This window comes from Hypanus sabinus, chromosome 5 (genome assembly GCF_030144855.1).
Source record: "Hypanus sabinus isolate sHypSab1 chromosome 5, sHypSab1.hap1, whole genome shotgun sequence".
In the NCBI taxonomy this organism is placed as follows: domain Eukaryota; kingdom Metazoa; phylum Chordata; class Chondrichthyes; order Myliobatiformes; family Dasyatidae; genus Hypanus; species Hypanus sabinus.
The window spans coordinates 175,158,326-175,182,367 of NC_082710.1; the positions used below are offsets into that span (position 1 = coordinate 175,158,326).

At 44.6% G+C, this 24,042-nt stretch overlaps 1 protein-coding gene across 5 annotated transcripts in view; it reads right to left on the minus strand.

Moving 5' to 3' along the window:
- mdc1 (mediator of DNA damage checkpoint 1) overlaps nt 1-23,529 on the minus strand; it is a 94,916-nt gene extending 71,387 nt beyond the window's left edge. For 3 of the 5 annotated variants that reach the window (XM_059970980.1, XM_059970978.1, XM_059970977.1), the window contains exons 1-5: nt 23,280-23,528; nt 12,673-13,197; nt 8,989-9,067; nt 2,787-3,391; nt 182-283 (exon numbers count right to left, since the gene is read on the minus strand). In XM_059970980.1, coding sequence (XP_059826963.1) covers nt 182-283; nt 2,787-3,391; nt 8,989-9,067; nt 12,673-13,197; nt 23,280-23,400 — 1,432 coding nt within the window. In that variant the 5' untranslated portion in view covers nt 23,401-23,528. Of the gene's footprint in view, nt 1-181; nt 284-2,786; nt 3,392-8,988; nt 9,068-12,672; nt 13,198-23,101; nt 23,203-23,279 lie in introns of those variants that run through there. The other 2 variants (XR_009512392.1, XM_059970979.1) reach the window with 2 other exon arrangements.
- Nucleotides 23,530-24,042: the final 513 nt, after the last annotated feature.

The following is a 24,042-nucleotide window of genomic DNA, read 5'->3' on the forward strand; positions in this document are numbered from 1 at the left end:
ATCTAGGAGATTCAAGGAATATCCTTGAATAGCTCACCAGTTCTAGGCTTTTCCCTGGCCCTCCGCTTTCTCTCTATAAACATCTGCCTCCAAGGGCAATTGCAGTGTGAGGGTCTTTTTGCGCTCCAGAGTTGCACAAACACAGATTAAATGGAAAACAGAATGACGAGAAAGAACTAACCATCAGTTACAGGGTTCTCTTTTTCCGGTGTTTCATCCTGTGTGCTCGGAACCGTCAGGACAAAGCACTGAGTTGGTTGCAGAGCATAGAACTCACTCGAATCTGGAGAAAGATATAAAGTATCTCTCATGAAAATAAGAACATAACAAACAGGAGCGGGAGTAGACTATTTGGCCCGCTCTTCACCTAAGTCACAATAATAAACAGGCACAATCTGCCTAACCCACAAACAATTGTACTTCTTCTTGTTAATAGTGAGCACACCATTTAAACAATCACAGCCTAGGTTCGAAAAAGTAAATGAAGCTATGGAATAATGTCTTCTACAAAAGCAATTTGGAATCAGGTGTTCCAATCAATGAGATGAATGTGGGTTGTCGAGGTGCCCTGCCCTATAAAAAAAAGACAAGTCAGGTTACTGACAGTGACTGCTCTTCTTGAGAAAGATCTGTTTATGTGCACCATGCCCCAATCTAAACAGCTTTCAGAGGACCTTAGAAGAACTGTAGAGATGCATGAAGCTGGAAAAGGCTGCAAAGCATTTGTAAAGAGCTGAGTGTTCATCAGTCCCCAGTAAGAGTAACTGTCTACAAATGCAGGAAATGTAGTACTATTGCTACTCTCCCTGTGACTGGGCATCCTGCAAAGATCACACCAAGAGCACAATGTGCAATGCCGAAGGAGGTGAAAAAGAACCCAAGAGTAACAGCAAAAGACCTGCAGAAATCTCTAGAATTTGCTAAAGTCTCTGTTTATGTGTCATCTGTAAGAAAAACACTGAACAAGAATGACGTTCATGAAGGTCACCACTGATCTTCAAAAACAAAAATTACTGCATGTCTGAAGTTTGCAAAAGACCACCTGGGGGCTGTTCCACAACAGTTCTGGGACAGTGTCCTGTGAACAGATGAGACAAAGGTTGAACATTTTCTCAGAATGTACACAGCTATGTTTGGCAGAAAAGGGGCACTGCACACCAATAACAACACCTCATCCCAATTGTGAAGCATAGTGGAAGGAGTGCCATGGTTTGGGGCTGCATTGCTGCCTCAGGGTCTGGACAGCTTGCAATCTTTAAGGGAACAATAACTTCACAATTGTATCAGACGCTTTATGGGAGAATGTCAGGGTAGCAGACCAGCACTTGAAGATTCAGAGAAGTTCGATGATGCAACAAGACAATGATCTGAAACACAACAGCAAGTCAACAACAGAATGGTTTAAAAAGAAGAAACATTGTGCTTTGGAATGGCTGTCATAATTCAGCCCTTGACCCAACTGAGATCCTGAGGCCTGACCTGAAGAGGGCTGTTCATGCAAGGTGTCCAGAAATATTGATTTTGTATGGAGGGATAATTTGAAATTCCTCCTCGCTGTTGTGCAAGTCTAATCAGCCGCTACAGAAAACATTTGGTGGAGGTTATTGCTGCTAAAGGAGTTATTAAATTCTATGGTTCATATACTTTTTCCAGCACGGACTATGAATGATTAAACAGCAAGTTCAATAAAGACATGAAAAATACAATTGTTGGTGTGTTATTAGCTTAGGCAGATTGTGTTTGTCTGTTATAGTGACTTGATGAAGATCAGACCATATTTTATGACTAATTAAAGCATAAAACCAAGTAACTGCAAACGATTCATAAACTTTTTCTTGCAACCGTTATGTAGTTTGATAATAAATTTACTTTGAACCATACTACCTGCCTTTTTCCCATAGCCCTAATGGGAAGCAGATTTAGGGTTAAGATGAGGATGAACTGCTTTTCGCACAGTGAAATGCAAAAAATTTGCGCAGGGAAGCAGTAGAGGCTACCTCGTTAAATATATTCAAGACATATTTAGATAAATATATTTAACAGGCTATACAAAAATCTAAGTAGTCAGCCTTTACCGCTTCCCTGAATTCCACAAATTCCCTATTTTTCACTGTGAGAAAAGCAGTTTATCCGCATGTCCATCCGAAATCTTTTCCTGTTAATCTTGAGGCCATATCCCCAGTTCCAGTGGAATCCAGCAACCCATTTCACTGTATGCTTTGACGTTCGTGTGACAAAAATATCTGAACCTGAATCTAAGAAAAAGTAATCAAAATCAGAAATCCTACTCTCAAGAATGATCCCAGGAATTAAAGGCTTGACGTAAGGAGAGCATTTGATGTCTCTAGGCCTATATTCAGCAGAATTCAGGAGGATGAGTGTTTATTAAGAGACATGGATAGTGTGGACGAGGAGAGGATATTTCCATTAACAGAACAATCTGAGATCGGAGGGCACAGCTCAGAATAACGGGATTTCAAATGGAGATCAGGAGGAATTTCTTCAGCCAGAGGCTGGTGAATCTGTGGAATTTGTTGCCTCAGGGAGCTGTGGAGGCCAGGTCATTAAGGGAAAGACTGGGTAAGGCAGGGGAACAGGACTGAAATAAAAACGTAATAGAATGGCAGGCCAGATTCGACTGGCTGATTGGCCTAATTCCACTTATATATCTTACAGTCGGTCAAAGGTAAAATCCAGTTATCAATTCAGAGAACAACACATTCTGTACAGAGGAAAATGTTATTGTCACATCCTGCAGCAGTGATTGAAACCCTCTTCATACTCACCATCATCAACATCTGCTTCCACACCATCCACCACCTCCACGTTAGCCAGCGTCTCTTTGGTTTCTTCCTGTGCACGTGGGCTATTGCTTGCACTGTCATCAGCTTCATGCCTGTCCACCTGCTCCTCTGGTGCGATGGAGGTGTTGGCGACCTCTCGGGTGTCAGGACCGTTGAGAAGGCTGGAGTCCATTTTGGTGGACCCTCTGGAGAAGATATCGTCCGCTACAATGTCCTCCTTCAGATCCTCCTTGCCGGGTTTCAAACAAGGTTGGATGTCTGCAGAGGGGGAGGTGATGAGGCCCTGGGGAGAGACCACCCCCGCATCTCGGTCAACTGCTTTGCCCGGCTTATTCCCGGCCATGTCATCAGTGGCACTTAAATTATTGAGCATGGCATCACTGGTCACTGGCACTGAGTCCTGCCCTGCCACAGATTGTGGGCTGATCTCATTAGCCGGCTGCTTGGAGCTGTGCTCTGCCCGTTCTTCACCAGATCGCTGATCATCGTCCAAGTCCGTGTCACTGTCATAATGCAGCTGCGACGGCTGAACGTTGGAATGCGATGGCTGAACGTTGGAATGCGGCGTGTTTTCTGCTTCATCGTCGCTGGAAGAAAGTTATCATTTGAAACTGTTCTCAATGATAACGCAGCAAATTTTACTGATTGGAAAGGTACCTCGGAAAGTTCTGAATAACTTAACTCCGCCCATATTACACAGCAAAGTGCAATCACTTTACAGCGGCAACGATCACTGTTTGAGGGTTCAATTCCCACCACTGTCCTGTAAGGAGTTTGTACATTCTCATCAAAACTGTGCGGGTTTCCTCTGGGTGCTCCGGTTTCCTCCCACACTCACATTAGGGTTCTTAGATCGTGGGCATGCTATGTTGGTGCTGGAAGGGCGGCAACACTTACAGGCTGCCCCCAGCACATGGCAAACGATGACGCAAAATTATTCATTTCACTCTATGTTTCGATACACATGTGACAAGTAAAGCTAATCTTTAAAACCTTTTGGGTGAATGGGTCACCTATTGGGACAGTTCTTTTCACCAGCAAAAATAAACTGCAGGGGGATCTCAGTAGGTCAGGCTGCATCTGTCAAAGGAAATGGGATAGTCAACACTTCGGTCTGGATGAAAGGTCTTGACTGCATTTCTCTCCACAGATACTGGCAGAGAAGATGACCTGATAAGAGGTAGATAAGATCATGAGGGGCATCATCAAGGAGACAGAACACTGCCTTTCTCCCAGGAAAGGACAACTAAAAGCAAGACGACATACAGTACTGTGTAAAAGTATTAAGCCGACACATATATGTAGCTAGGGTGCCAAAGACTTTTGCACAGTATTATATTTGTCAATGCAGAGAGCGAGTTGGTGAATCTGGTGGAAACAAAGGACAGAGGGTGGAGTGCCACAAGAGGGATGTGAGACAGGTGGCAGAGGAGGAGTGCCAGTGGCAGGTGGTGTGGGTGCAGACACCAGCCAGCCCAGAGCCACCAGGCACGGTCATTTGATTCCAAACAACTGGTTTACCGATCATTACAGAATGTCACTCTGGTGCTTCCCGCTCCTTCCCCTCTTCCTTCTCCTAACCATGCTTCCCCTCTCACTGCCCCCTTCCCTCTCTTAGTCCACAACAGAGACCTGTATCAGAATCAGGCTTATCGTCTCTCAGGTTATGAAATTTGCTTTTTTTTGTGGCCTAAGTACAATGCAATACATAAAATTACTGCAGTACTGTGGAAAGTCTTAGGCAACTCGCTAAATATATGTGAAACACAGAACGATAGAAAACCTACAGCACAATACAGACCTTACCTTAGAAATTACCTAGGGTTACCCAGCCCTCTATTTTTCTGAGCTCTACGTACCTGTCCAGGAGTCTCTTAGTAGACCCTATCGTAACCGCCTCTACCACCATCACTGGCAGCCCATTCCACACACTCACCACTCTCTGTGTAAAATCTTACCCCTGACATCTCCTCTGTACCTACTTCCAAGCACTTTAAAACTGTGCCCTCTCGTGCAAGCCATTTCAGCCCTGGGAAAAAAACCTCTGACTATCCACACGATCAGTACCTCTTCATCATCTTATACACCTCTGTCAGGTCACCTCTCACCCTCCATTGCTCCAAGGAGAAAAAGCCGAGATCACTCTACCTGTCCTCATAAGAGATGCTCCCCAGTCCAGGCAACATCCTTGTAAATCTCCTCTGCATCCTTCCACATCCTTCCTGTAGTAAGGCGACCAGAACTGAGCACAGTACCCCAAGTGGGGTCTGACCAGGGTCCTAGATAGCTGCAACATTACCTCTTGGCTCCTAAACTCAATCCCATGATTGATGAAGGCCAATGCACCGTATGCCTTCTTAACCACAGAGTCAACCTGCGCAGCAGCTTTGAGTGTCCAATGGACTCAGACCCCAAGATCCCTCTGATCCTCCACACACCCAAGAGTCTTACCACTAATACTATATATTCTGCCATCATATTTGACCTACCAAAATGAACCACCTCACACTTATGTGGATTGAACGCCGTCTGCACTTCTCAGCCCAGTTTTGCATCCTATTATTGTTCCGTGGTAATCTCTGATAGCCCTCCACACTATCCACAACACTTCATGTCATCAGCAAATTTACTAACCCATTCCTCCACTTCTTCATCCAGGTCATTTGGAAAAATCACAAAGAGTAAGGGTCCCAGAACAGATCCCTGAGGGACATCACCGGTCACTGACCTCCATGCAGAATATAACCCATCTACAACCACTCTTTACCTTCTGTGGGCAAGTCAGTTCTGGATCCACAATGCAATGTCCCCTTGTATCTTATGACTCCTTACTTTCAATAGACAATAGACAGTAGCAGCAGGAGTAGGCCATTCGGCCCTTCTAGCCAGCGCCGCCATTCACTGTCATCATGGCTGATTATACACAATCAGTACCCAGTTCCTGCCCTCTCCCCATATCCCTTGACCCCGCTATCTATAAGAGCTCTATCTAACTCTCTCGTGAAAGCATCCAGAGACTTGGCCTCCACTACCTTCTGGGGCAGAGCATTCCACATATCCACCACTCTCTGGGTGAAAAAGTTTTTCCACATTTCTGTTCTAAATGGCCTACCCCTTATTCTTAAACTGTGGCCTCTAATTATGGACTCACCCATCAGCAGGAACATGCTTCCTGCCTCCTGCGTATCCAATCCCTTAATAATCTTATATGTTTCAATCAAATCCCCTCTCATCCTTCGAAATTCCAGTGTATACAAGCCCAGTCACTCTAATCTTTTAACCTATGACAGTCCCGCCATTCCAGGAATTAACCTTGTGAACCTACGCTGCACTCACTCAATATCAAGAATGTCCTTCCTCAAATTTGGAGACCAAAACTGCACACAATACTGCAGGTGGGGTCTCACCAGGGCCCTGTACAGCTGCAGAAGGACCTCTTTACTCCTATACTCAATTCCTCTTGTTATTTAAGGCCAGCATGCCATTAGCTTTCTTCACTGCCTGCTGTACCTGCATGCTTGCTTTCATTGACTGATGTCCAAGAACCCCTAGATCTCGTTGTACTTCCCCTTTTCCTAACTTGACTCCATTTAGATAGTAATCTGCCTTCCTGTTCTTGCCACCAAAGTGGATAACCTCACATTTATCCACATTAAACTGCATCTGCCATACATTCACCCACTCACCCAACCTGTCCAAGTCACCCTGCATTCTCATAACATCCTCCTGACATTTCACACTGCCACCCAGCTTTGTGTCATTGGCAAATTTGCTAATGTTACTTTTAATCCCTTCATTTAATCATTAATGTATACTGTAAACAGCTGTGGTCCCAGCACCGAACCTTGCGCTACCCCACTGGTCACAGCCTGCCATTCCGAAAGGGACCCGTTAATTGCTACTCTTTGTTTCCTGTCAGCCAGCCAATTTTCAATCCATGTCAGTACTCTGCCCCCAATACCACGTGCCCTAATTTTGCCCACTAATCTCCTATGTGGGACTTCATCAAAAGCTTTCTGAAAGTCCAGGTACACTACATCCACTGGCTCTCCCTTGTCCATTTTCATAGTTACATCCTCAAAAAAACTCCAGATGATTAGTCAAGCATGATTTTCCCTTTGTAAATCCATGCTGACTCGGACTGATCCTTCTACTGCTATCCAAATGTGTTGTAATTTCCTCTTTTATAATTGACTCCAGCATCTTTCCCACTACTGACATCAGGCTAACTGGTCTATAATTCCCTGTTTTCTCTCTCCTTCCTTTCTTGAAAAGTGGGACAACATTAGCCACCCTTCAATCCGCAAGAACTAATCCTGAATCTATAGAACATTGGAAAATGATTACCAATGCGTCCACGTTTTCTAGAGCCACCTTTCGCAATAAGCCTTGCATAAGGTACCTCATCAAATGCCTAAGACTTTTGGACAGTACTGAATTTAATCAACTACAATTACATATGACTGCTGAATTTAGTCTCACAACCCTTTCAGGCATTTATTCCTGATCACAAGAGTTCCTGGCACTACAATTCTTCCTTTCCCCAGACAGAAGAGTCTAACACCAGAGGGCACGGCCTCAGAAGAGAACAGAGATAAGGAGGAATTTCCACCAGAGGGTGGTGAATCTGTTGAACTAATTGCCACAGAAAGTGTGGAAGCCAAGTCATTGAGCATATTTAATGCAGAGGTTGATGGTTTCTTAATTAGTTCAGGTGTGAAAGGGTACATGGAGAAGGTGGGCGAGTGGGATTGAAAGGGGCAATATACCAGCCATGATGGAATGGCAGAGCAGACCTGATGGGCCGAATGGCCTAATTCTGCTCCTGCACCTGTCACTGACCATCAGCCATTGGAAAGGCTCCTTCCAGAACACTCAATCCTGGTGCATCTGCTAGAATTGATGCTTCAAAGCCTCAAAACAACCCAAATTCAGACATGATCACCAGTGACTCTGCACATTCTCCCTGTGCTCGGTTTCCTCCTACTCTATTGAGACATGCAGGCTGGTAGGTTAAATGGCCACTGTACACGAATCATTCAGGGGATGTTAGGAGAATAAAATGGAATTAGTATAAATGTGTGTTTGATGGTCAGCAGGGATTTGCTAGTGAAGCGCCCATTTCCACGTTGTGATTCCCCTCTGCTGCCCTTCACCTCTTCAAATTATCCACATTTCTGTACAAGAACATAACAGCTGGGTACGCCCATTGAACCAGCTCCATTCAATAAGGTCACAGCTGTGGACTCAGCTCCACCTACCAGCCTTTCCCCCCATAACCCTTATCCCCTGCTATACAAAGACCTTTCTAAACTGTGTCTTAAATACATTTAATGAGGAGCCTCTACTGCCTCCCTGGGCAAAGAATTTCACAGATTTGCTGCAACTTCTCTTCATCTCTGTACTAAATCTATTTTCCCAAATACTGAATCTATGTCCCCTAATTCTGGACTAACCTACCAGTGGAAACACTGTTTCTATCTTATCTATCCTATTCTTAACTTTGTTTCTATAAAATCCCTGGCAACTCAATCTCTCCTCCTATGCTAATCCCCCACCTTCAGAACCTTCAGAACCTGTTGAACCTAGTCTGCAGTGCCTCCAAAACCAGTCTATCTTTCCTCAAGTAAGGAATCAAAGCTACACACAATACTCTAGGTGTGGCCTAACCTGTGCCCTGTACAATTGCAGCAAAACATCCCTGCTCTTAAATTTAATCTGCCTAGCAATGAAGGGCAACATTCAATTTGGCTTCCTGATAACCTGTTGCACTTCCAAATCAATATTTTGCAATTCATGCACAAACATTCCCAAGTCTCTATGCACAACAGCAGGCTGCAAGCTTTCACATTTAAACAATAACTTGATTTTCTATTTATCCTTCCCAAGTGGATGAGCTCACATTTACCAACGTTGTGCTCCACCTGCCAGACCTTTGCCCACTGGCTGAATATCCATATCCCATATCCATATCCCTCTGCATCCTCTGCATAAGCACTCAGCAAATAGTGTTATCTGCACTTGCTCCACTCTTCTAAATTGTACCTCTAAAAGTACCTTCTAAAGGTACCTCATGAACACAATGCATTTCCTCCTCATGTACTAATTCCATACAAATTTGTAATGCTTCCTTTTTCATTCCCACTCCTCAGAATATCCCATCCACAAAATTATTGAAACGTACCTTTCGGGGACAACATGAGACGAAGGAGTCTGATGTACAGAAATGTTTGGATCTTGGGACATTCTGGAAGAGATTGATCCTAGAAATAACGAAAGGAAGCCAATTCTCATTAGCTTGTTTGAACAGCAGGTGAACAAGTACTGAAGCAGCCATAACAAAAGTACACAAATCCCTTTATATTTAAGGTTACAGTCAGATTCTAGATATAAAGGAATCAATTAAAAATTTTATCAACACCGTCTGCTGAGAAAGGAGATAAGTGTAACAATGGCTGGCCAATCCAATCTGTAATAATGCCCAGTGAAGAAAAACCATCGGTAGGAAGATCTTTGAGCAACAGTGACTACATGGGACCTTTCACACCCAACTGAGCGGGAAGACAGAACATTAGGACATAGAACAGTACAGCACATGAACAGGACCTTCACCTCTCGATCTATAAATTCACTGATAACACAACCGTTGTTCTCAGATGGTGATGAGCAGGCTTATGGGAATGAAACTTAGATGGCTGTTTTAGTTGTGTCATATTAATAACCTTGCACTCAACGCCAGTAACACCAAGAAATTAATTGTGGACAAATACGAGGAAATCTGCAGATGCTGGATGTGGAAGAAAAATACTAAGATATTGAGAAAGACGTTAAGGGGTTAATGATTTTTTAAAAAAATAAAGAGTGTGAATTCAGAGCTGCAGCCAATTATCTGTGGTTTAGGTACACTGCGTGATTGAAATGTGCCTGTAGATGGGATGTGGGAATAGTTATGTCCGCGCTTCTTTGTTCTGTGATTATCACATGTCTGCAATTGAGCAAGCCTGATATACTTGTCTGGAACTGACACTTAAGCAAATGTGTAACTATAACTGTTCAAGGACATACTGTGTAACTTCATTATTCTGTAGAACTATAGTCTAAGTTTCTCCCAATGGCTAGGTGCTTCTCGTCACATACACTTGGGGTATAAATAAGAGTGTACTTTATTGTTAAGCGGAGTTCCAAGATCCCGCTTTTAGGTGCTTGGGATCCCCATGGTATCATGTGAGAAATAAAGGATTTTTCTACGGCACTCTCCCTCTGAGTCCAAGTATTTTTTTCCGCAACACTGGAAATTCAAGCAACACACACAAAATGCTGGTGGAATGCAGCAGGCAGACCTGGCCTGCTGCATTCCACCAGCATTTTGTGTGAATTAATTGTGGACTTCAGGCAGGGTAAGTCAGGAGAACATACACTATCCCTCATCAAGGGGTCAGCTGTGAAAAGGGTGAGTAAATTTCAGTTCCTGGTGCCAACATCGCTGAAGATCGATCCTGGGCCCAACATATTGATGACATTACAAAGGCATACCATTGGCCATATTTTATTTGGAGTGTAAGGAGATTTCATCTGTCCCCAAAGACTCTAGCAAATCTGTCCAGATGTATCATTCTGACTGGTTGCATCACCATCAGGTTTGCAGGGGCCAACTCAGCCAGCACCATCAGGGGTTTTAGCTTCCCCATCATCGAGGCCATCTTCAATATGGGGCCTAAAGAAGATGGCCTCCATCACTAAGAAACTTCACCATCCAGGACAAGCCCTCTTCTCAACACTACCATCAGGGAGGAGGTACCAGAGCTTGAGGACACACACTCAATGTTTTAGGAACTGAACAGTCCATGAACACTTACCTCACCAATTTGCTCTCTTTTTGCATTACTATTTTTTCTTACGTAACTTAGAGTAATTTTTTAATGTATTGCACACTATGGCTACCGCCAAACAACAAACTTCACGACAAACATCATGATAATAAACCTGACTCTGATTCAAATCCCTTCTGCCTGCACATGATCCATATCCTCCTATTCCCTGCATGCAACACTGGCTTAATATCTTCAAAGGGCAGCAGTGCCAATGTGCTGGCTCTCCCGCAGTACCACACAGGTGCTGAACTTGGGTCTAGGAGAGGAATGTGAATTTTTAACTCATAGAGGTTAGAGGCTGGAACTACCACTCAAAAAGCCTGTCTTAATAATGGTCTAAAAACACTCAAAACCTAAAGGTGCTTCTTCAACGAGAAGTGCAGTTCTCCATGATAGCCTGGCAATATTCGTCTTTCATATAACAACGTGAAAAAGATAATCCAGCTATTTGTCCCTTTCCTCTTAATGTGAACAGATCTTTGTCCACACAACACACCACTCGATTTCAATTGGTACTTTGTTAGTTGCAACACGGTTTGGAAGTCTCTGGGGATGGTACAGACACCATGCATATGAAACTATTAGCCTCTTTAAGAAAGATGACAGGAAGGAACAGATGTGCCTCTTTTTTGGTTCTAGTTGATGTCTATCTTGTGAAAAGTGAGCATTGTTTATGTTTTTCTTGTGAATATTGCTTATCAGTAAAACTCTGGTTAGGCCACATCTGGAGCATTATGTACAGTTCTGTTGGCCATGATGGATTTGAAATATAGAAGAAAATGTCAAACTTGAATGGGTCAAGGACAGTGGAGGCAAACAGATCAATTGTCTGTTACTGCCATGTGCTTGGAGATGGAAGCTGCCATTTTGTGGAACTGTTTTATGTCCTCCATTTTGTAAGATAAAGTTGCTTCGCTTTCAGTGTTTTAAAGACACAATAATGCTTCAGGTAATCTGGGGACTAGAGATCATTTCCAAATATGAAGTTATTTGTGAGATGTGTTTTGGTTGGATATAACATATAACATGTTGGATATAACTGCTGGAGTCAGTATCTGTTTTCATGAATCAAACTCGCTGTTGATTGAGAACAAAGAGCCATGATTTTCCGATTGTCACTTGCTGGGAAGAAGGCTTTAATGGATGCTGGCCTGGAGCAGAGCCAATAAAAATGTGTTAAAGGTCAGACATATGACCTGCACCCAATGACAGTGGAATGTTAAATTTGAATTGATAATAAATGGATATAAATGAGGTCACTTTGATTGTGCTATCAGCAATAACTCTGGAGAATCACCATCACGAGAAAGAACCCCCATGCCACAAGCTGGAAGAAGGAAGGATCAATCGTCTGGCCAACGGAGATCCCCCTATTTAAAGTTGGACAAGTTATCTGAGTGAATATCGGTACAGCGGGAACAGTAGAATTCATGATTTAAGTTGTTGGCCCGGGGTCAACATAGTTCCATTGTTGTTTGTGCAGAGACAATAAAATGTGAGCAAGTTGCATAGTGAATTTCCTGATCTGGTTCCAGAAGGGTCAACAGTTCTGGCCACCCTACGATATGAAGGATGTTTTGGTATTGGAGAGGGCGCAGAAGGGGTTTACCAGGATACTGCCAGGTTTAGTAAAAATGGCCTGTTCCAGCACTGTATTCTACGTACATACCTGGGATGTCGCTGCAAGTTGGTTCTTTGCTGCACCTGTGCACACATTATTTGTGCAGATGACAATAAACCCAACTTTCAGAAATTAAAAGACATTTAGACATGCACATACTGTAGACAGGAAAGATCTGGAGAGATATGGGTCTAACAAGCAAACGTGACTGACTCAGATGCACATCTTGTCGGCAAGGACCAGATGGGCTGAAGAGCTTTATGGCTAAGTGCTGACTACAAGGGTGGTTCAAGCTGACCTCTCACAGAGCCACTGAGACGAATTATTTCCGAATTACTGAAGGAAGTGACGGAAACAGAATAACAAGTCAACTTACGAGCCTCCTTCCACGGGGTGTCGTCATCCTCAGACTCCTTCACGTAGACGTCAGACTGTACCACCTGCATCGCCAACTTGTGCCCGTACGGCTGGGTGGGTGACAGCACGAGCGAATCGTCTGCCGATTCCAAACTGCTACTGGCTGCCTCAGGGGCGGGGTCACTGTCTGTCAGCTCTTCCCACCCGTCAGTTCCCGCACACGGCCTCATCTGGGGCAGCATGGATTCCGAGTCCGTCTCGGAGTCCGAGTCTAGAAGTTGGGCAGCAGGAGGCAGCATAACGTACTGGCAGGCGACATCCCCGAACAGGAAGAGGTCCCCGTCGCAGATCTGGTAGCGGATGAAGGGTTTCAGAATGGCGTTCTTACGCCGGGTGCTGTTCAGGCTTTTGCAGTCATGAATCAGGTGGTTATCCCCTTCAATCTCAATCACGGCGTGCTTCTTGGAAACTGACTGCACTGGGATGCAGATGTGGCAGCTTTCATGTCGGCCGATCACATTCATACCTGAGTAAACCATAAATTCTGGAAAAGCAAAAAGAGAACAAATTGAAACAGTCACCAACAATCTGTTGTAGGAACTGAATGTGCCGAGTACTGCTTATTTGAAGAAAGCAAATCTAGAGTCGATATCCTGCATCAGTTCTGATTACAACAATTCCTTTCCTCCCACAAATGCTGGTCCACCTGGACTACCTCCAGCAGAAACTTTATTGCCAAAGATTACAGTATCGGCAGTCTCTGGTGTTTTAACTGAAGTAATGGTTTATTTTTGTGCACATACACAACACCTTATTGATCACAACAAACATCAACAATCTCTCCTGCCCCTAACATAGAAAACATACAGCACAATAAAGGCCCTTCAGCCCACAAAGCTGTGCCGAACATGTCCCTATCTTAGAACTACCTAGGCTTTACCCATAATCGCTACTTTGCTAATTACTTGTCCCACTTCTATTCTTTCCTCCATCCTGGAATCAGTTTGAAGAACAGCTATTTCAAATCACATCAAACCAAGTTCAATCATCATTCAAGCACATACCAACACTGCCAAACAAAACAGTGGTCTTCTAGGGCCAAGTTGCAAAACACACACAGCACATTCAAAATAGTGACCAAAAACACAAAAAAACACTTATATAACCCAATACCCTGACTGACACGTCCCGCAAATCAATGGTCAACCCGTCAACCCAAACTATTATTCCACCGACCGAACACCGAGGGCAACATTGACGAGAGAGGTCAGTCTGCGGTGTCTCTTCTCCCAGACTGCAGCAGCAGGCAAGCCTGTGGCTTGAGGCCTAGTTGTCCCTACAGCTGAGGTTATGCAGCTCCCACCAAGCAAGGGAAACAGTACTGCCGCATCTTACATTATCAGTGTCCAATCATTTGGATCGTGAACCAACTAGCACAAGCATAATCATCAGAACGTAGAAATACTATGGCCATTTTGGATGCATGGCATGGCAGTGTAGTGTCTAGCGTAACATATTACAGCTTTAAGATCAGAGTTCAATTCCCGCCACTGTCTGTAAGGAATCTGTACATTCTCCCTGCGACTGGCATCCAATAGGATTGTCACATGTAGTACATCAAAACACACAGTGAGATGTATTGCTTGTGTAAAATCAGCAAGGATTATGCTGGGGATGGGCTGCAAGTGTTGTCAGCATAGCATGCCCATCCCTCACTAACCCTAACCGTACATCTCTGAAATGTGGCAGGGCCCCAGTCGGTGCTGGCTGGATTAACTGCTACACTACCATGCCTGACCCAGTCCCGATGTTCCACACATGAGGAAGCACTTAAAGATCCGGAATCAAAATATATGGGTTTTTTGCTATTTTAAAGTGATAGGGCTGCTGGCCAGTTTGCCAAGTTTCCCCCTCCCTTACCTTGGCCAATCAGCTCAATCAGTTTTATTGCCTGTTTAATAACACCTCCCCGCAATTATGCAAGACTCAACTGCTATAAAATTGCTACAATCATTCTAGTTCTCAAGAAAGACAAGATCACCAGGCTTAATGATTATAGGCCAGTTGTTCTGACTTTAGTAGTTATGAAAACCTTAGAACGTTTGATGTTAGCCTACCTTACTGATCCTCTTCTTAACCTGCTACAGTTTGCTCAGTTGAGGGTTCAGTTAACTACATTCTTCAACATCTGGACTCCCCAGATCCTATGTGAGGATCTAGTTTGTGGATTTTAGCTCCATCTTCAACATTATTGTTCAGGAGTTCCTGCACAGCAAGCTAACCCGGCTAGCTGTACCCTACAGTATCTTTCAGTGGATTAAGAACTTCCTGACTGGAAGGAAGCAGTACGTAAGGCTGGGCTCCTACTTGTCTGATCTACTTGTCTATAAGCACAGGCTCTCCCCAGGGCTGTGTTCCTTCACTCCCCCAGTTTTCACTTTATATAAATGACTGCACCGTCACAGAAAAATCCTAAATTTCTAAAGTTTGCAGATGACATGATGGCAGGTGGTCTCATCTCTAATAATGATGTGACCTGCTATCAAATAGGTAGACTGTCTTGCATCAAGGTGAACGCATAATAACTTGGAGCTTAATGCAACTCGGAAATGAGGACTGACTTTCGCTGACAATCCCCTACCACTTGGAAATTAATGGTCTGGATGTGTCTGTGGTCGAGTCATTCAACTCCTGGGTACCACCATTACAAATGCCTTAAAGTGGGACAAGCATGTTCCACTCATCACTACAAAAGCCCAGCAGAGATTGTTCTTCCTACGCCAGCCAAGTAAACTTAAGGTCTCAGGAGGTGTTCTGATGAATTTTTGCTCAACCATCGCGAGTGTTCTGACCACTTCTATCACCGTTTGGTTTCCTGCTGCTCCTTCCTCTCCAAGTCCAGATTGCAGTGAGCGGTTCACTCAGTGGAGAATATCACTGGCCGTCAGCTACGGACAATAAAAGACCAGTTCATCGCCAGAGCGAAGAAAAGAGCTGGAAGAAGTACCACTTGACTGCACCTACCCTATCAGTCACCGATTCACCAAACCGTCATCTGGGAGATGCTGCAGGTCCATCATCACCAGGACTACACGTCATCTCCAAGGCTTCTTTCCTGTAGCTATCCAGCTTCTCAACAAAACTCCCTCAGGTGTAAAACCCAACAGTCCCTGCCCATCTTCCATTAAATAGACTTTCCAGCTTTCCTTGATAGGTTGAACTTTGAGTCTGATCATATGTTCACATTTATTCAAGTTTGATTATTGATGTTTAAACATATGACCATCCTGCTGTTTACTGATTGCTCATGGCTGCTCGCAATATTGTCTTGTAAATTGTTGGTTGCTGTTGTGATGCCTGTTAAGGCTGATTTATATTTGTGTGTCGCATCACCGTTGTAGGTAACACGGTAACCCTACGCCATAGGGTGACATGCACCTCTCCAGAAAAGTTACTCACACGTTGTGGTGACGCAGACCACAACAACTGTGATTGATCCGCTTGGCAGCATCACATTTCCGGTTGCTTCTTCTCCACCATGTCTGTAGGCTGTGTGCACACCAATGCGAAACAGATGAACCAAATCGTCAAATCTACCTGCCGACATGCGAAAATGTTTGAAATGCATTTCCTCATCCACGTCTCTCATGAAGAAACTCAACACAGTGGCAAAGAAACCCCACCGCCAACTACCGTTTTGGCGCACACCAACACATGCTCGCTACGGCAAACAGCAACGCAGAAGTGAAAATCAGGGTTACGGCGTAGGCTGCAGCGCAGCCTGTATGCACAAGTATAAATCAGCCTTTATGGTATTGTCCTGGGTTTTACGCTTGGCACCAAACCACAATTAATTCTGGTATGTTTCACACACTGTGGCATTAAGGTGATTCTGATTCTGAATTTCAGCTTGCTGCAAGGGGCCAGCTGGGGTGGGGTAGAAAATTAAATCATACCACTAAAGCAAAAAGAGTCCGTCAGCAATATAGCAGCCCCACCATCATTTTTCTCTCAGTATGACTGACCTTAGAATAAACTTGGCAGATTCCTTCAAGCAGATCTGTCCCACCTGTCCCAGCAGCTGGGTGAAGCTAAAAATATTTGCTCTCTGACAGCTTGATGGTATTTCATGCGAACCCCAAATCCTAACAGCCAAGCGTCAGCACCACAGAACTCTAACATAGTGTATGACTTCAGGCCCACTAATCTACATAAATAGCTCCATGCATACCAGTGACAGATTAAATCCAATTAGCTTTATCTGTCACTGATGGACTGAAACACACTGTGTCGTTTCCATCAATGACCATCACAGAGGATATGCTGGGGACAACTCTTAGCACCAATGCAGCACCCCCACAACTTACAAACTCTAACTGGGAGGAAACCGGACGACCTGGCGGAATCCCACACGGCTATGGTGAGAATGTACAAACTCCTTACAGACAGCGGTGGGAACTGAACCCGGTCGCTGGTGCTGTAATCGTGTTACACTCAGCACTGCACTATTGTGCGTATACATAGTCAATGGTGAAAGGACAGTCTCAAAATGAATAATGAGATAATTTGCTCCTAGAAAAATAGAGTAAATTAAAATGCAGATGGTGGAAATCTGAAGTACAAGGTGAATACCGGAATTGCTAAGGCATAGAAGGCTAGTGGGTTAATGTGGAGAAATGAGATTAGTGGAAGTCGATACAATGGGCAGCACAGATATGATGGGCCAAAGGGCCCGTTTCTGTGTCGTTTGACTTTGTGGCTTAGCTGATGACAAAAAAAATTTCCAGCATTTTCTGCGTTTTTATTTATTTTATTTAGAGATAGAGCACAGTCATGGGCCCTTCTGGTCCAACAAACCCACTCCACCGAATTACAGAGTGACTGGTTAACCGACTAACCTATACGCCTTTGGAATGTGGGAAAAAACCATACTACTCTGGCCTACTTTATCATGTGTCCCCAAGTACCCCAGAACATCATCCTTCAACCACTGAAGTTAGGCTAACTGGCCTATAATTTCCTTTCCTCTGCCTCCCTCCTTTCTTAAAGCACGGAGTGACATTTTCAATTTTCCATTACTAATGATTTCACAATCTCTTCAGTTATTTCTTTCAGAACCCTGAGGTGTATCTATCTGGTGCAGGTGACTTATCCACTTTCGGACCTTTCAGTGGTCAGACTTTTCCTTAGTGATAGCACATGCACTCACTCCTGCCCCCCGACACATGAAATTCTGGCATATGGCTAATGTCTTCCACCGTGAAGACTGGTGCATCTGCAGACTTACTTGTGTTGATCCACCGTTTCTTCTCCCCCATTCCTACCTCACTAGTGTCATTTTCCAACTGTCCACTCTCACCTCTTTTACCCTTTAGAGAGGTGAAAATAAAATTTTGATATCCTATTTTAAATCACTGGCTAGCATACCTTCATATTTCATCTTTTCTCTCTTTATGGCTGTTTTTTTGTTTCAGTTTATTTATAGACTCAGAGCACAATAGGCCCTTTCAGTCACGCCACACAGCAACCCCCAGCAAGCCCGATTTAACCCTAACCTAATCACACTTCTACCTGGTACATCTTTGGCAGCTACAGTGGGGGGAAACTGGACCACTCAGAGAAGACTCACATTCCACAGGGTAATGAACAGACTCCTTACCGAGGACAATGGGATTGAACAACAAACTCCGACACTCTGAGCTAAACTAACCGTATTAGTAGCCTTGGCATGAACATTGACTTAATGCCCTTCCGTTAATGCTCCTCCTCCCCTTCTTAACCCATCCCTGACATATTTAGTTTCTTTCCCCCCTCCTTTTTTTCTCTCTCTGTGCCTGTTCTCCACCTCCCTCTGGTGCTCCCCCCCCCGCCAACTTACTTTCTCCCGAGGCCTCCCGTCCCATGATCCTTTCCCTTCTCCAGCTCTGTAACCCTTTTGCCAATCACCTTTCCGGCTCTCAACTTCACCTGACCCTCTCCAGACTTCTCCTATCATTTCGCGTTTCCCTCCCCCTGCTACTTTCAAATCTCCAACTTTCACCCTGCCCTCAAATTTACCTGGTCCATTTCCAACACCTCCCTCCCCTTTCTTGATCTTTCTGTCTCCATCTCTGGAGACAGCTTATCTACTGATATCTACTATAAGCCTACAGACTCTCACACATTCCACATCCCACTTCCATTCTGATATGTCTATCCATGGCCTCCTCTACTGTCAAGATGAAGCCACACTCAGGTTAGAGGAACAACACCTTATATACCGGCTGGGTAGCCTCCAACCTGATGGCATGAACATTGACTTCTCTAACTTCTGTTAATGCCCCTCCTCCCCTTCTTAACCCATCTCTGACATATTTAGTTGTTTGTTTTATTTCTCTCTCTCTGCCCATCACTCTGCCTGTTCTCCATCTCCCTCTGGTGCTCCCCCCTCCCTTTCTTTCTCCCGAGGCCTCCCGTCCCATGATCCTTTCCTTTCTCCAGCTCTGTATCACTTTCGCCAATCACCTTTCCAGCTCTCAGCTTCACCCCACCCACTCCGGTCTTCTCCTATCATTTCGCGTTTCCCTCTCCCCCCACTACTTTCAAATCTCTTACTATCTTTCCTTTCGGTTAGTCCTGACAAAGGGTCTCGGCCCGAAATGTCGACAGTGCTTCTCCTATAGTTGCTGCCTGACCTGCTGCGTTCCACCAGCATTTTGTATGTGTTGCTTGAATTTCCAGCATCTGCAGATTTCCTCATATTAGTTGCCTTCTGTTGGTTTTTAAAAGCTTCTCAATTCTCTAACTTCCCATTAATTTTTGCTATATTAAATGCCCTCTCTTTGGCTTTTATGCTGTCTTTGACTTCCCATCAGCAACAGTTGCCTGATCCTCCCTTCATCTTTGGGATAGAAACATAGAAAATAGGTGCAGGAGTAGGCCATTTGGCCCTTCTGAATGTCATCTTTTCCTTTACCTTCAGAAATAGCCTCTGATAATCAAGGTATTGCTGTTCTGCCATCATCCCTGATAGCGTCCCTTTGGCCAGCTCCTTTCTCACTGCCTCGGTAATTCCTTTCACTCCACTGTCATAGTCATAAACATGACCTCTCAAATTGCAGGGTAAATTCTATCATCCCTGTCTTCCAAGGGTTCCTTTACCTCCAGGTCCCTAATCAAATCTGGTTCACTCAACAATGTACAATTCAGCCTTTCCCCGAATGGGTTAAACCTCTACAAAGCCATCTGATAGACATTCCACAAATCCACTCTTTGAGGATCTAACACCGACCTGATTTTCCCAATCTACCTGCATACTGAAATCCCCCATGACTATCGTAACATTGTCCTTGTTACATGCTTTTTCGATCTCATGTTGTAAATTATATCCCACATCTACTTAGAGGCCTATTGAAAAAGCACATCATGGTCCTTTTACCCAAACAGTCTTTTAACTCTACCCTCAAGGATTCTACATCTTCCAATCCTATATCAACTCTTTCCAAGGAGTTGATTGCATGTTTTTACCCATATTGCCACCCACCCCCTCTGCCTACCAGCCTGTCCTTTCAATACAATGTGTATAATGCATAACCCTACCTCACACCCTATCTCCTGTAAAAAGGATATTCCCCTTTCTCAGTTGCTTCATCTCCACAGCATCTGTTCCCAGTATGCCTCTTTCCTTTCCAGAATATCAGAGGTATCCTCCTTCTTTAAAGAATGGAGTTTCCCTTCCTCTATCATTGATGGTGCCCACACCCACACCTCCTCCATTTCCAAATCATCGGCACTCATCCCATCTTCCCGCCACGTTGAGTGATAGAGCTCCTCTTGACCTTACCTACCACTCCATGAGCCTCTGTATCCGACACAACATCCTCCACAACTTCCACCATCTCCAAAAGGATCCTACCACCAATCATCTTTACCATCCCCCCTCACTCCACTTTCTGCAAAGATCATCGCACTCTGAAATTCCTTTGTCCATTTATCACTGCCCACTAATCTCCCTCCCAGCACTTATCCTTGTAAATGGCCAAAGTGCTTCACCTCCTCCCTCACCTTTATTCAGGACCTTCCAGGTGATGCAACTCTTCACCTAAAATCTGCTGCGGTTGTTTATTACATCTGGTGGTCCAGCTGCAGCCTCCACTACCTTGCTGAGACCTGTCGCTTCTTCAAACACCTCACTCAACCTGCAAAAAGCAGAACTTCCTGATGGCCATCATTTTCATTCCCATTCCGACATGTCAGTCCGTGGCCTCCTCTTGTGCCAAGATAAGGTCATACTCAAAAGTGGAGGAACAGCACCTTGTATTCCGTCTGGGTAGTCTCCAACTTGATGGCATAAATATTGATTTCTTCTTCCAATAAAATAAAAATCCCTTCCTCTCCGCTCTTCTACCCCCCACTCCTCCTTCCCTTTCTCCGATGGTCCATTCTCCTCTCCTATCAAATTTATTCCTCTCCAGCCCTTTTTCTTTCCTACCATACTGGCTTCACTTATCACCTTCTAGCTATCTTCTTCTCCCTCTGCCTTCCTTTTCAGGACTGTTGAAGGGACTCTGTCCAAAATATAAACTGTGCTGCCTGACCTGCTGAGTTCCTCCAGCATTTTGTGTGTTACTGCTTTGGACTTCCAGCATCTTCAGACTTTCTCATGTGAATCCTTGGATATTAAGCTCCAAGTCAGGGTTTCACAATCTTCTATATGTCATGGACCCCTACCATTCACTGAGAGGTCTGCCGACCCCAGGTTTGGAACCTCTACTCCAAATAATATTCTTTCAGCTACGACTCAGTGATGCCCATAACATCATACCTGTGCATCTCTAACTGCACTACAAAATCATCTACCTTATGCCATATATTGTGTACATTCAGATATAACATCTTCAATCCTGTATTCATCATCTTTTATAATTTTGTCCCTATGTTACACCTCAACTAATCCCACTGTCTACAATTTTACCTTATCATCTGCTTGTCCATCCTTGACTTGTATACCATCTGTCACATCCTCAGCCCTGTCAATCTGGTTCCCATTCCAATGCTAAATTAGTTTAAACCCTTCCCAACAGTTCTAGCATAAAGGATGTTGGTCCCCCTCGTGTTCAGGTATAACCCATCCCGTTTCTATAGGCTATACCTTCCCCAGAAGAGATCCCAATTTTCCGTTTTTGATTTCAGATTTCCAGACTTGCATTATTTTGCTCTTGCACAGTGCCCACTTTATAAGGTACAACTGTTCATTAACGCAAATACAGAATCACCAATCACATGGCAGTAAGCTGATGCATAAAAGCACGCAGACATGGTTAAGAGGTTCAGTTGTTGGTCAGACCAAACATCAGAATGGGGAAGAAATGTGATCAAAGAGGCTTTGACTGTGGAATGACTGTCAGTGTCAGATGGGGTGACTGGAGTATCTCAGAAACTGGTGATCTCCTAGGATTTTCACACACAGGTCCCTAGCAAGAATGGTGAAAAAACAAACAAAAAAAAATCCCAGTGGGTGAGAATACCTAATTAATGAAAGCAGTCATCGGAGATTGGCCACACTGGTTCAAGCTGACAAGGTGGCAGTAACTCACATTACAACAGTGTTATAGTTTGAGGTGTGTCACAGAGACGTACAGCAGAGAAATAGGCCCTTCAGCCCATCTAGTCCATGTCAAAACCATTTACACTGCCTACACCCAATTACCTGCACCTGGACAATAGCCCTCCATACCCGTACGATATATGTACCTATCCAAACTTCTCTTGAACAGTGAAATTGAGATCGCATGCACCATCTGTGCTGCCCACTCATTCCACACTCTCATGACTCTCCGAGTGAAGAAGATTCTGCTTATGTTCCCCTTAAACTTTTCACCTTTCACCCTTAACCCATGATCACTGGCTGGGAGGTGATGAGTGGAAGAGGTTGAGGGCTGAAAAAGGAGCAATTTGACAGGAAAGTTCAGTGAACCATAGAATAACAGAAGGAGGGGCACCAGAGTGAGGTAATGGTCAGGTGAAAAGAGAAGGGGTGAGAGTGGAAAACTAGAATGGGAAATGGAAAAAAGTGAAAGGGGCGAATAGCGGAAGTTAAAGAAATCAATGTTCATAGAATCAGAATGGAGGCTACTCAAACGGAATACGAGTTGTTTCTCCTCCAACATGGTTTTGGCCTAATTGTGGCAGCAGAGAAACCAGTGGGCAGACACGTCAGAACGGGAATGTAAGTCGAATTGAAATAACTGGATCCTGGGAAATACTGCCGTTTGCGACGGACAAGGCGGTCCCCTTGGAATCGAGTCTCAGTGACGAAGAGGACGCAGAATGGGGAACACTGGATATAATAGATGACTCCAACACACTCGCAGGTCAAGTGTCCCTTCACCTGGAAGGATTGTTTAGGGCCTTGAATCTTAAAAACACAATCACAACTTGGCCTTGAATGCTGACTCCCACAGACTCACCACCCTAGGGGTTGCAGAAATTCCTCATTAGTTAAAGGGAGGTCCCTTCTGAGGCTGTGCCCTCGCCTAATAATGGACGCATCCTCCACTTTATCCAGGCCGTCATTCCTTCCTCCCTCTGTGATCTTGGGCACAGCGTGGCACACCCATCCCAGGTGGCTCCATCGCCTTCACTCACCAGTCTCAGCTCGCTGGCTGCCTGCAAATATCCTGAGCCGGCCCCGGGGCTCACGATCGGAGCCTCCCTGCTCTTCATCTTGCTCGTCCGGCTCCCAGATCAATTGCTGTGTGGCGTCCATGGTCTTTCGGAACCAAACATCAGAGATTTCCTCGTGAACGACCCAAGTGACAAACGTTATTCTTTAAAAGTTTTTCTCCCCACCGTTCCCAAACATCTTTTCTCCGCGCAACCGTAGGACGATCAACGCTTACGAATGGTCAACTTACATGTCCATCTAACCGGCGCTTCTGTCCGATTGGCCAGCATTTTAATAGTTTCACTCTGATTCCGCCTTCTCATCTTCTTCCCAGCAAACATACGCACGGCCCGTCTCTCCTGTCAATACGAAATACTGATTGGACACGAAATCCGTCCATCAAAGTGTCGCGCCAGTTCCAGAAACTGATGTAAAAGATTCGGCGGGCCACGCAGTCGATTGTTAAGTGTGTTGCCATTGGACAATTCAAACAGGCAACGTATACATCTTCGTTTCTTCATTTGGGGTTCCCCCCCCCACCCATCCCCAACACCAACACCAACACCACACTGTTTCACCGCACTTCAGTTACGTCTTGATTTCTTGTTTCCTGCTCTCAAGGCAAGCCGTAGTTGTTCCCACGACCAACTGTTAATTGCGACTTTCCCGCGCATACGACTGGAAGCCAGTCATATGATCAAATCACGTGCTTCCACCAAAGTAGGAGAAACGGAGGATGATGTC